The 14,246-nt window shown below is 48.3% G+C and overlaps 1 protein-coding gene across 1 annotated transcript in view; it reads right to left on the reverse strand.

Annotated features, from left to right (window-relative positions):
• Positions 1-700: 700 nt before the first annotated feature.
• The window catches only part of LOC123753874 (carbonic anhydrase-related protein 10-like), a 230,406-nt gene continuing 216,860 nt past the window's right edge, over positions 701-14,246 (reverse strand). The window contains exons 7-10 of the mRNA XM_069307496.1: positions 13,816-13,947; positions 6,015-6,057; positions 3,836-3,902; positions 701-2,114 (exon numbers count right to left, since the gene is read on the reverse strand). Of these exons, the coding sequence (XP_069163597.1) occupies positions 3,880-3,902; positions 6,015-6,057; positions 13,816-13,947 (198 nt within the window). The 3' untranslated portion in view covers positions 701-2,114; positions 3,836-3,879. The remainder of the gene's footprint in view (positions 2,115-3,835; positions 3,903-6,014; positions 6,058-13,815; positions 13,948-14,246) is intronic.

Below are 14,246 nucleotides of genomic sequence, written 5' to 3' on the forward strand. Positions count from 1 at the left end.
ACAATGAAGCAGAGTGAGATACTACCCCTCACATAGCGTAAAAGCAACAGACAGTATAGCCACTGCTGGAAAGACACAACTACACACGCCGGAAAACAATGAAGCATCGAGTACTGGCCACAAGACACTCCAGGAAGCCAGCTATGCTGAAGGCAGCGGGTAAGCTTTATGCTGAAGACAGAGGGTAAGCTTTATGCTGAAAATGCCACCACAATACAAAACTTGCTGAGGAAGCTTCCACAGTATGATATACCCAAAGGTAGGGAACATTACGGGTGTATGCTGAAGAAGGCACATACCTTTATCTAGGGAAGTATACTAGGAAGGGACTTGACGTAGGAGGGTGAAGGGAGGCTTTGGGTGGAGTAAGAGGCTCTGGGTTAGAGATTAGCATTGTCTTCAACCTGGGCCTGGGGGGGGGCAGTGATTGGTGGAGTGACACTGGAGTGACACTGATGGAGTGACAAACTGAGGTAGCGTTTGAAAGTAGGTAAGAATAGACCAAGGGTGAGAGTAAGAATAGAGCAAGGATGAGGATAAGAATTAAAAAACGGTGAACGTAAGAATACATCAAGGGTGAGGGGGCAAGAATACATCACAGGCGAGGGGGGGCAAGAATACATCACGGGTGAGGGGGGGCAAGAATACATCACAGGCGAGGGGGGGCAAGAATACATCACGGGTGAGGGGGGGCAAGAATACATCACAGGCGAGGGGGGGCAAGAATACATCACAGGCGAGGGGGGGCAAGAATACATCACGGGTGAGGGGGGCAAGAATACATCACGGGTGAGGGGGGGGCAAGAATACATCAAGAGTAATAGTAAGAATAGAGCAAGGGTGAGAGCCAGAATAAAACAAGAGATGAGGGCAAGAATACAACGCAGGGTGTGGGCAAGAATACAACAGAGGGAAGCAACAGTACAGTTGATCAAGATAAAGAGCACAGAGAGATGTTACAAAGACGAAGTTTATACGAGAGAGAAAAAAGCTTTCTAAGCTAAACAAAGCTAAACACCCCAACAGTACCACAGAGGATGCTTTTGATTGGCTGGTGTGGTACCCTTTTGCACAGTAATCTCACACAAAAGTACTCTGAATTGCACTGAAAAAAAAAAAGTTCTCAGATTTGCGCTGAAAAAGTACTCGGATTTGCATTGAAAAAAAAAGTACCCTGATTTACATCGCTATAAATATGGAGTGTAAATTTAGGGATTCTTGTTTACATACATTTTGGATATTTTCAAATGGAAGTGTTTGTTAAGGTTTGTTGATTAAAGTTAGCAGCCAAGGAGGCCTGGTCGACGACCGGGCCGCGGGGACACTGAGCCCCGGAAGCACCTCAAGGTAGGTAGTAGCAACACATTATTCTGAAATAATATTAAGAGGGAATATTTGATTTTCCTGTCGAGTTCTCGACAGAATTAGGTGGAAGAGTTGAAATTTTGGTGGTGGACAAATTTCAGGAGAGGAAGGATGCTCCCGCTGGACCATCCCACCAATGACAGGCGCGTGACAGTGACAGACAGGTTTGTGACAGTCAGAGTCAGTTTGGAGGAGTCGAACGAAAAAGATTGTCTGTCCACAGTGACAGGTGTGTGTGTGTGTGTGTGTGTGTGTGTGTGTGTGTGTGTGTGTGTGTGTGTGTGTGTGTGTGTGTGTGTGTGTGTGTGTGTGTGTATGACACCATAGTCTGCCTATAGTGACAGGTGTGTGGGGACATCACCACACCGTCTGCCCAGAGTGACAGGTGTGTGGGGGACATCACCACACCGTCTGCCCAGAGTGACAGGTATGTATAGGAACATTCCTATCGAGTAGACTTGTTGTTGTTAAAGATTCGCTACCTGGAACAATAAGGTACAAGTAGCACGGGCTATGGTGAGCCCGTAGTTGCTGAGGGCCACAGGATGACTCAGACAAGATACTTAGCAAACTTGAGTCTATCCTGACGGTGGAATGACGGGGACAGGGGCTTCTAGAGGAGCAACAGCAGCAGAAGTATCAGCAGCAGTAGCAGCAGCAGCAGCATGTGCAGCAGGGACGTAAACAGCAGTGGCAGTAGGAGTAGCGGAAGCGGAAATAAGGAAGAGGACGGTGCTCTTTGTCATGGGCTGAAATAGAAAATATTATTTATTGTCATTAATTTAGTAAATGACAAATTGAATATTAATAATGAATAATAAATAAGTGATCATTCAAACAACTCCTAAAACACTTTAGAACAAGATGACAATAATTCAAAAATCCATTAAATTTGGGGCAAAAAAATCATTTGGTCATAACTTAAGATGTGTCTTTTTAACACACACACACACACACACACACACACACACACACACACACACACACACACACACACACACACACACACACATACACACGCACACACACACACACACACACACGACAGTTGAGAGGCGGGCCGAAAGAGCAGAGCTCAACCCCCGCAAGCACAACTAGGGTGAATACACATACACAGCTAAGAGGCATGAGTAAAGAGAAAAGACTAAAAGTAGTTAAATCTCACGTCACTGACAGAGAAATGAAAGAGAACAGACATGACCACCACATCCAAAATTCCCCAGGAAAGGGGTGGAGGTGGAGCAACGCAGAGGACCTATACCCGCACAAAGGCGTCACCGCCCAACACGCGGGAACTGAGCCACTTGCAAAAAAAATTCAGGGGACACAAATGTGGACAGAGAACAATCCGAGCGCAAAGTTTTTTTTTTCCTTAACAGAGCAACACAAAAGACACAGACGCCAGGTTCAGCGCCCTATCATTCCTACCACCAGGGGAAGAGAGCCTTCTGCTCTTTCTTTGCCATACCAGGAATGTGTGTGTGGGGGGCATTCATAGGATTACAGCCCCGCCCCTGTGCCAGGTAAGTCCACTACGTGCTCACCATAGCCCGTGCTACTTGGAACTTTTGTTCCGAGTAGCTGAATCTAAAAACAACAACAACATGTGGGCATCTGGAGGCTCTTGATACCGTCAGATAAATCAGAAATCTGTTGTAATATAAAAGAGAACCTGTAAGAGATCCCTGAAAATCCATGGATTATCAAGGATCTATAACATACATAGATACACACAAACATACATATATATACACCTACATACAAAACTACACACACAAACATAGATATACCTACAAACGTACATATATATATATATATATATATATATATATATATATATATATATATATATATATATATATATATATATATATATATATATATATATACACCTACAGACATAGATATAAAAACCCAACATAAGCCACCAGGGACGCAAAAGATATTAAAAGACAAAGGCACAGAAATACATAGATTCAGATCGACAAATAAAGTCAAAAACCCATACAAATAAGACTATGGTACTTGGCCCCAGCTTGGCCGACCATAGCCCAAGGTAACCCATACCCCAGGGGGTATGCTCGCCCCAGCTGTGGCCTCCCCCCTCCCCCCAACCCATCCCCAGTCGATAAAAATATACATTATACTCCCGTGTATAGTTAGGCCTAGCAAATGTTAGGCTATAAATGGTTAGGCTCCGTTGGCAATTGTTTGTATATGCAGTACATAGCTGAGGCATTTAGAGGAGGAGCTTCTCGAACACACGAAGAGACCAGAAGCACTGTTCGAGAAGAGTTCGAACGCTATCATTGTCAAGTCTTATGATGGATATTTCATAATTAATATAGGATTAATATAGGCTGGATTGACGAGTATATCGTCATTGTTTTTGAGGACGAGTTGACTGTTGATGATTTGATGAGTTACTGAACTTTGGGACTCACCTGAGTAACAGAACCTTGAGACTCACCTGAGTAACAGAACCTATCAGCCGTGGGTCTCAACATGGGGGCGTCATGAACCAAGCCACGACCCAGCTGCAAGAGATAAAGTTGTTATTCAACTAGACTCATATTATCCAGGTCACATGTACTCTCACTCATTCACTCACTCACGTGTGTGTGGGGGGGGAGGGGAAGGGGTTACAAGTCAATCTCTGAGGCCATTAATATCGGAGAACTCCCACCCTGTTTACGTGTCATTTACCAACAGGAGTCAGTGAGAAGGGAAGCCTACTGCCTCTTTCTCGACCATTAAACAAGCATTTTCTCTAATACTGTCCCGCACAAGAGACCTTAACTCAAGCTTTAACTCGGGGAAAGAGTGCTAGGGGGTGAGCGAGAGAGGACCTACCAGGAAGGAAACAGAAAGCGGAGGTATCAGCGGAGAGAGAGAGAGAGAGAGAGAGAGAGAGAGAGAGAGAGAGAGAGAGAGAGAGAGAGAGAGAGAGAGAGAGAGAGAGAGAGAGTGTGTGTGTGTGTGTGTGTGTGTGTGTGTGTGTGTGTGTGTGTGTGTGTGTGTGTGTGTGTGTGTGTGTGTGTGTGTGTGTGTGTGTGTGTGTGTGTGTGTTACGAGTGGAGTACCACAAGGATCGGCGCTGGGGCCCATCTTGTTTCAATATATCTCCACACCCCGACCGGCAAATGGGTGTTCGCTGTTCAATGGGTGTTCTTCGTATCACTGTTTACAGACGATGCAACACCAGTGGGGGAAAGAGCCAAGACAGAGAGGGAACAGAGACACCTGGCAAATGTTCTTGACATCCTGAAGTGGTGTGTGGACAATGCCAGGTTATGTGGATAGGATCAAGAATGAGGATAGGATCAAGAATGAGGATAGGAGCAAGAATGAGGGAGACGAGAACAGCAGTACAGAGTGAATGGGGAAGATGGGACACTCCGGAACTGATATATTACATTAATTTCAGAACATTCAGGAAGGCGGGGCCCAGGAGCCAAGCTCGTCCTATCAAACACCTCAGGAGGAGTGCCTCTAGGTTAGTACCCCCCGCAATAGGGCCACACAATGGACTCCACATAAGGGGTCCTGGACAAGAGGTCACCTTATGCAGGTAGCATTATGCTTAATGAGAGGCCGGGTAATTAGCTTAGCCTAATATATCAGAAATAAATCCTTGTTCTAATCTTAATAATTACCTGAGATTTGTTTAAAAGCGAATAATTATATGTCTTTAAAACTAATTGAGTCATACACAGTCAGACACTGGTCACACACACACACACACACACACACACACGATGGTGGGGTTGTAAACAATGAGCTATGCACGCACGCACGCACTCACACACACACACACACACACACACACACACACACACACACACACACACACACACACACACACACACACACACACACACACCTATATTACGACTACGACTATATAGCACTTGGAAGGGGTCAGGATAAGGGTTTGGGGTGGAACGGGGGGAAGGGGGGGAAGGAATGGTGCCCCAACCACTTGGACGGTCGGGGATTGAATGCCGACCTGCAGGAAGCGAGACCGTCGCTCTACCGTCCAGCCCACGTGGTCGTGAACGCGGCCCTCACCACTATCACTGACAATGTAAGTTTAAGGCAATTGTTTACCTTTTGTCATCTTAGTCCTCTTGTTATTGTTGTTACTATTTAAAAGATGTAATATAACGCACAGTAATTCTACCTGTCATTTCTAAAGAAACAATGGTGTCATCACCATTTATATCACTCATCACCACAGCCACACCACCCATCACCACCCAGCCCGTTCTCGCACTTTCTTACAGTCAATATTGATTTATTAAATACGTGCATTTGTGACATACTAACCATACTAGTTTACCTTGAAAAGCTTCATAGAAAACACCGACCTTACCTAACCTTCTTAGTATGTTAAGATAAGCATCTTATTGCTTCGTAATTACAATTATTACTTAACCTATACCTATAATAGGTTAAGTAATAATTGTAATTACGAAGCAATATGATGCTTATCTTAACATACTAAGAAGGTTAGGTAAGGTCGGTGTTTTCTATGAAGTTTTTCAAGGTAAACTAGTATGGTTAGTATGTCACAAATGCACGTATTTAATAAGTCAATATTGACTATACGAAACTGCGAGAACGGGTTGCACCACCACACAACTTACCTTTGTAAACGAGTCTTGGATCTGATATTCTGCAGCGCTCGTCCTGAAGTAGAGACGGAAAAAGATAAACAGTTAACATCCTGAAACACCATATTAATCAACCTGTGGCATAACACCCTAATGACTGAACCACCAGTGGGTCCAGGATAACTGTCTTATCGGTGTGTCGAGTAACTGTCTTCCCGGTGTTGCTAGTAACTGTCTCAAGTTATCTCAAGTAACTGTGCCATTACAGGAGCGGGTGGTTCCAAGGGTGTCAGGCAGGAGTTGCTTTACGTAAAGATGGTGAGCCGTCGGAACGGCTTTGATGGAACGCCTGGTTAATGGTTCCCAAGATGACAAGGAGGCAAGATGGTCGGGAGTCACTGTACTAGACAAATGAGAGGCGGGACTGAGGAGCTAGCGCTCGAGCGAGCAAGCAGGAGAGGAAGAGAGCGTGCAAGCAGCAGACGAGGTGCATAAGAAACACAGGAAGGGAAGCAAAACAAGGGCTTGTCTTAGACATTGCCGGAGAAGACAATTAAAGACTTCATCTCCAGGTGTGTGAAACGACGGGGAATTACAGGGAGAAGAACAGACAGGTGATTTGGTGCGGTGGTGGTGGTGGTGGTGGTGGGCGGGGGGCTTGTGGGGGGAGGGGGGGGTGGCTTGTGGGGGTGTGTGTGGGGGTAGGCTTGTGGGGGGGTAGGCTGTGGGGGTAGGCTTGTGGGGGGGGGGGAGGCTTGTAGTGAAGTGTGGGGGGGGGGAGCCTTGTGATGGGGAGGTGTTGTGGAGGCTGATGGTGGAGACGAGGAGGAGGAGGAGGACGAGCTTCAACTCTTGGACTCCACCTTTCCACCAATTAGTTACCTAATACAATGACTCCTGGCCAAGCTTGCTCTCTACGACAATATAAACTACAAGCGTAGCTGGCTTCTGTAGCCTTATCGTGTAGTTAATTCATCAGTTTCCCTTCAATAATGCTAAAGAATACTCTTCCCTTCATTACTGTTCATCTGAGTCTCCAGCTTCCAGCCATTGCCTCGTGCACTACTGGTATAAAGGTTAAAAACAGTTCCTGAGGATTTTAGAGGTTTCGATCATGTTTCCCCTCTCTCTCATCTTGTCTGTCTACATTTACTCCTCCTTCATCAAACATTCTTCGTATCCCATCCACTGTCCTTCTGAGACGAATCTCGTCGCAAACTTCTGTGCACTTTAAAGCTTCCGTGTGAGGTGTGGGTTATTGTTATAGATTCACCTACTCGGAAGAAGTTCCAAGTAGCACGGGCTATGGTGAGCCCGTAGTGAACTTACCTAGCACAGGAGCGGTGCCTCGACTGGAGGTGTGGGCCCGTTGCCCGGCCTAAATATGTCATGTATAGGGTGTGGAAAAAGGGTTTTCGGTCCTGTAGAGAGAGAGACAGGGAGGGATGGGGTGAGGAAGGGACGGAGGGGAAGGGACGGAGGGGGAGGGAGGAGGAGGAGGCATCCGGACCAGGAAATTCAGGAGTAAACTTGGGCCACAGGCGGCTGTGACTGGTCGGTGAGCGGCCGTAAAAGGGAGCCCGGGTGCAAGGCGTTAAAAGTGTGGTCGACTGTAGCGAAAGAGCGACAGTGATTTTAATAGCAAACCAATATATGTGGTGACAAGTACAGAGCGGCACCCGAGGGGCCGCGGACAAGCGAAGACAAACACCCGAGGGACCGGACATGCACTGGGAAGCACCCGAGGGACCAGACAAGCATAGAGAAGCAACCTTGTGACCGGACAAGCATAGAGAGAAGCACCCGAGGAATGAGACAAGTACACAGGAATCCTATAACCTCTTAACATATGGATATGGGAGGTGGCGGCGCAGTAGACAGCGCTCTAGACTCGTGGACCTAGGGCCGGGGTTCGATCCCCCGGCACCGCCGAAAAAAAAAAAAACAAATGGGCAGAGTTTCCGTCACCCTGATACCCATGTTACCTAGCAGTAAATAGGTACCTGGGAGTTAGACAGCTGTTACGGGCTGGGTGTATGCCTGTGTGTGGAAAAAAATAGTAGTAGTAACAGTTGATTGACAATTGAGAGGCGGGCTGAAAGAGAAGAGCTTAACCCCCCGCAAACACAACTAGGTGAATACAACTAGGTGAATACAGGAACCCTATAACCTCTTAACAGTGCCCACCTGTCTCCGTATCTAAGCACCCTCTCATTCATGAAACAGTTTACCAAAAATGTCCTGGAAACTGAAGTATGATCAAGCCCCTTGCCGTCACCTGGCTCCGTGCAGGGCACTGCCCTACTCCCCCCCCCTCCTCCTCCTCCACGGGTGCAAATGATCTCCGTACTGAGTGAACGCGTCTGGGCCAGGCGTTTACCGCCAGTTCTGTACATACGGCGTGAGCTGGGAGCTGTTTGTTTGTCTTTACTCTCCTGAGAGTGGCGGCAGTTTGGCGGAGGTCAGCGGGAGGAAGTCAGTTGGGAGGGAGGAAGTCAGTTGGGAGGGAGGAGGTCGACGGGAGGCGTCGGCTGGAGAAGGTAATCGTCCTTACTTCCTCTCGCAACAAGAGCCATTCTCGTCCCCGTCTCGCTGACGCGGTGTGCGCCGGATGACCCCCTTTAGGCTCCATACCTCCGCTAAATAAATTCCCTCCGAATGGATCCATAAATGTAATTGCTGGTAGCCGCTGCGAGTACTGATGACATGTGGACTGAGTTGGCCTGGCGTTTCAAGGGCGGGTGAGGACGGGAATTACGGGGCCAATCCAGGAGTTGCAAAGTGCGTGTGCTCGAGTCTGGGCTTCAAGGGGTAAAAACCCATCAAGACTGGAGTGGGTCAGAGTGACGAGGGGAAACTTGGCGGGGTTGAGGGGGCTCTAAAAAAAAAAAAAAAAGGTTTGGGATTAATTTTCTTGACATGCAAATGAGAAAAGTTCATGATTACCGAATTTGGCTGAGCAAATAAATCTTGCGATTAAAATGGTGCCATCGACGATCTTGCCAGGTCCGCCTGCTTTTGTGAGAGAGAGAGAGAGAGAGAGAGAGAGAGAGAGAGAGACAGAGAGAGAGAGAGAGAGAGAGAGAGAGAGAGAGAGAGAGAGAGAGAGAGAGAGACAGAGAGAGAGAGAGAGAGAGAGAGACAGAGAGAGAGAGAGAGAGAGAGAGAGAGAGAGAGAGAGAGAGAGAGAGAGAGAGAGAGAGAGAGAGAGAGAGAGAGAGAGAGAGAGAGAGAGACAGAGAGAGAGAGAGAGAGAGAGAGAGAGAGAGAGAGAGAGAGAGAGAGAGAGAGAGAGAGAGAGAGAGAGAGAGAGAGAGAGAGAGAGAGAGAGAGAGAGAGACAGAGAGAGAGAGAGAGAGAGAGAGAGAGAGAGAGAGAGAGAGAGAGAGAGAGAGAGAGAGAGAGAGAGAGACAGAGAGAGAGAGAGAGAGAGAGAGAGAGAGAGAGAGAGAGAGAGAGAGAGAGAGAGAGAGAGAGAGAGAGAGAGAGAGAGAGAGAGAGAGAGAGACAGAGAGAGAGAGAGAGAGAGAGAGAGAGAGAGAGAGAGAGAGAGAGAGAGAGAGAGAGAGAGAGAGAGAGAGAGAGAGAGAGAGAGACAGAGAGAGACAGAGTGTGTGTACTCATCTATTTGTGCTTGCAGGATCGAGCACTGGCTCTTGGATCCCGACTTTCTATCCGCTGGTTGTCTAAAGCAATGACTTCTGTGTCATTTCTGTGTGTGTGTGTGTGTGTGTGTGTGTGTGTGTGTGTGTGTGTGTGTGTGTGTGTGTGTGTGTGTGTGTGTGTGTGTGTGTGTGTGTGTGTGTGTTTACTAGTTGTGTTTTTGCGGGGGTTGAGCTTTGCTCTTTCGGCCCGCCTCTCAACTGTCAATCAACTGTTTACTAACTACTATTTTTTTTTTCCCCACACTACACACACACACACCCCAGGAAGCAGCCCGTGACAGCTGACTAACTCCCAGGTACCTATTTACTGCTAGGTAACAGGGGCACTTAGGGTGAAAGAAACTTTGCCCATTTGTTTCTGCCTCGTGCGGGAATCGAACCCGCGCCACAGAATTACGAGTCCTGCGCGCTATCCACCAGGCTACGAGGCCCCTGGCCCCTACGAGGCCCCTGTGTGTGTGTGTGTGTGTGTACTCATCTACTTGTACCTGCAGGATCGAGCTCTAACTCTTGGACCCCTGCTTTTCAGCCGTTGGTTGTCTAATACAATGACTCCTGGCATATTTCTCTATCATACCTGCTTTTAAAGTTATGAATGGAGTAGCCTCTACAACCTGCTCCTTCAGGTCACTCCATTTACTCACTACCCTTACGCTAAAAGAAAATTTTCTAGCATCTCTATGACACATCTGAGTCTCAAGCCTCCGTCCCTGCCCCCTGAAGTGTACGTGCCTCTTGTATTCACCTAGTTGTGCTTGCGGGGGTTGAGCTCTGCTCTTTCGGCCCGCCTCTCAACTGTCAATCAATCAACGTTTTACTAACTACTAATTATTTTTTTTCACTTCACACACACACACAAACACTCTGGGTTCAGAGATGGTAAATCGTGCCTCACAGGCCTAATAGAATTCTATGACCAAGCAACACAAATTAGGCAGGAAAGAGAAGGGTGGGCAAACTGCATTTTCTTGGACTGTCAGGGAGCCATTGACACAGTACCTCACAAAAAGCTGTTACAAAAGTTGGAGCAGCAGGCAGGAGTAAAAGGTAAGGTGCTCCAGTGGATACGGGAGTATCTAAGCAATAGGAAACAGCGAGTAACGGTGAGGGGGGAGGCATCAGAGTGGCGAGATGTCACCAGCGGGGTTCCACAGGGCTCTGTACTCGGACCCAACCTGTTTCTAGCATATGTAAACGACCTTCCAGAGGGTATAGACTCATTCCTCTCAATGTTTGCTGACGATGGAAAAATTATGAATAGAATCAAAACAGATGAAGATAGACAGACTACAGAACGACCTGGACAAACTGGAGGAATGGTCTAGAAAATGGCTGCTAAAGTTCAACTCAGGAAAGTGTAAAGTAATGAAATTAGGCGAAGGGAGCAGAAGGCTGAACACAAGGTACCATCTGGGAGGCGAAATCCTACAAGAGTCAAATAGAGAGAAAGATCTGGGGGTCTATATCACACCGAATCTGTCCCCAGAGGCCCACATCAAAAGGATATCATCAGCGGCATACGCTAGACTGGCCAATATAAGAACTGCCTTTAGAAACTTGTGTAAGGAATCGTTCAGGGCCCTGTATACCACTTCTGTAAGACCAATCCTGGAATATGCAGCTCCAGCCTGGAGTCCATACCTAGTTAAACACAAGACGAAGTTAGAGAAGATTCAGAGGTATGCCATCAGACTGGTCCCGGAACTGAGAGGAATGAGTTACGAGGAAAGGCTAAGGGAGCTGAACCTCACAACCCTGGAAAACAGAAGAGTAAGGGGAGACATGATAACCACCTACAAAATTCTCAGGGGAATTGACAGGGTGGACAAAGACAAACTCTTCAGCACGGGTGGAACACGAACAAGGGGACACAGGTGGAAACTTAGTACCCAGATGAGCCACAGAGACGTTAGAAAGAATTTTTTTCAGTGTCAGAGTAGTTAGTAAATGGAATGCGGTGGTGGAGGATGATGTGGTGGAGGCTGACTCCATACACAGTTTCAAATATAGATATGATAGAGCCCAGTAGGCTCAGGAATCTGTACACCAGTTGATTGACAGTTAAGAGGCGGGACCAAAGAGCCAGAGCTCAACCCCCGCAAACACAACTAGGTGAGTACAAACAGGAAGCAGCCCGTAGCAGCTATCTAACTCCCAGGTACCTATTTACTTCTAGGTAACAGGGGCATCAGGGTGAAAGAAACTCTGCCCATTGTTTCTCCCAGGCTGCCGGGATCGAACCCCGGTCCCTAGGTCTACGAGTCTTGAGCGCTGTCCACTCAGCCAGCTAGCCCCCCTACTCGTTGACTCAGCATGTGTGAACAGCTCTTCCCTTACCTCACCTCTACCCCCCACAGCACCTCACCCCGCAGCACCTCACCCCATACTGAGAAGTTAGCCAATCAAGACGCCACCACTGGCGGCTGCCAGACGTACGAGTCTCCGCCCGCCGACAGGACACAATTGGATGCACTTGTCGGCGCCTTGTAATGGGCTGTTTGCGATTGGAATAATTCAAGCCGGAACAATACAAACACTCTATTCCCTATTGCTTGTTCGAAACACCAACTGAAGCTTGTGTGAATGTGTGTTTGCACGTCTGTGTAAACACAGGTTTGAGGTTATGTATACATAAGCTAACCTCCACCACAGATATCCTGACAAACAGCACCAAAATAATGGACAGATACAAGCACGATAGAAGATTGGACATTCGGCGAGGCGCTGTACATGAAGCAAACCAAGCCACGCATCAATAGCAAACACACACACACACACACAATCAGATCTAATCGCAACTAGGAACCCCCCCTAAAAACCAGGAGGGAGGGGGAATGATTGTAACGAGCAATCTGCCACGGTGGTATCACGGCCAGGAGACATTTAGAGGGTCACCTGCCGGAGCCACACCTGCCGGGGGCCACACCTGCCGGGAGTCACACCTGCCGGGGGCCACACACACCAACACTGAGCCCCGTAAAGCCAAGGATTCACACCCATGTGTCCAAATTAGCAGTGCATTATGGAACGATGGGATGCGGAGGGATACAAGGCGTCACACAGGTGTTCTGGGATGGTGTAGTGGTATATGAAGGACAGGTGTGACACAGGTGTAGGCAACGGCAGTTCCTTATTACAGGTGTCAGGGGGGGGGGTGTCCATGTGAACTTCATATAGGTGAAGGAGGCACCTGTATACCTTATAAAAATCTAGAGGGGTACTTGTGTTTATTATACACGTGTCTCTCTCACTGTCCCGGCCCTCGGCGTAACACCTCGCCAGCAGCCTTCGGATATGAGTACTGCTGGGGGCGCCGCCCTGTAGCAGGGGCGCCCCACCTGCAGCAGGGGCGCCTCACCTGCAGCACGGAGCCCTCCCACCTGCAGCAGGGGGCCCCTCACCTGCAGCAGGGGGCCCCTCACCTGCAGCAGGGGGCCCCTCACCTGCAGCAGGGCGCCCCACCTGCAGCAGGGGGCCCCTCACCTGCAGCAGGGGGCCCCTCACCTGCAGCAGGGGGCCCCTCACCTGCAGCAGGGGGCCCCTCACCTGCAGCAGGGGGCCCCTCACCTGCAGCAGGGGGCGCCCCACCTGCAGCAGGGGGCCCCTCACCTGCAGCAGGGGGCCCCTCACCTGCAGCAGGGGCGCCTCACCTGCAGCAGGGGGCCCCTCACCTGCAGCAGGGGGCCCCTCACCTGCAGCAGGGAGGGCCCCAAGTAACACCACAAACTCGTCCCATCCACCGTGCTCCGCTGAACGTCGGGGCGCTCAAACAGCGTCCATAAATAGTGTGCGTTTTACTCCAGAGGAATAAACATATACGCAAGGGCTCACCAAGAGAGAGACCACTGCGTCGTTTACTGTCACTAACTGTACATCTGGAGACTGTAGAGCTCTTGCGTCTGTACTCATGAATGGCCAAGGTGTCATTAACCACGCACTTGACAAGCTAAGAGACAGGTGGGGAAGGCGCACTCGTAATAGCGTAGTAGTTAAGGATATACTAGACAATGTATCTTACCTAAGCAGGCCCTCAACTTCCAGGATACCAAAATATTAGCTTCATGACTCAATAGCATCTATCACTGAACAACACCTCGTTAGCCCGAGCTTATCGTGCCTAAAGCGAGTCATACATGTATGCACGCACTGTGGCCGCCTGGCTGACTGACCTGCTTGTTGGTGAAGTTAATATTGGTGCGTATGGTGCGGTGGTGGGCCGTCTGCACGGGTCTGTAGTTGTTGGACAGCGGGGCGTTGGCCAGGGTGGAGTTGCCTTGTCTGAGGGCACGCAGCTGCCGCATCTGTCCAGAGGGTTACAACACCTGTATTATAATAATAATAATAATACTTTTTATATTCAAGAAGGTACAGTGGGATGGTGAGATTACATAAGATTACTATTTTAACATTCACGCAAAGCCACTAACACGCATAGCGTTTCTGGCAGGTCCTTAATCTAACATATCAGGTAAGATGAAAAGGTACATTGTAGCAAGATTTTATATCAATAAATAACTACAACATAAGTTGATAAGAGGTGATTACACTGATAAGGATATATGTCTTAAGTACTAATATTGGAGAAGTGGGTAATACAAGA

This window comes from Procambarus clarkii, chromosome 6 (assembly GCF_040958095.1).
Source record: "Procambarus clarkii isolate CNS0578487 chromosome 6, FALCON_Pclarkii_2.0, whole genome shotgun sequence".
NCBI lineage: Eukaryota > Metazoa > Arthropoda > Malacostraca > Decapoda > Cambaridae > Procambarus > Procambarus clarkii.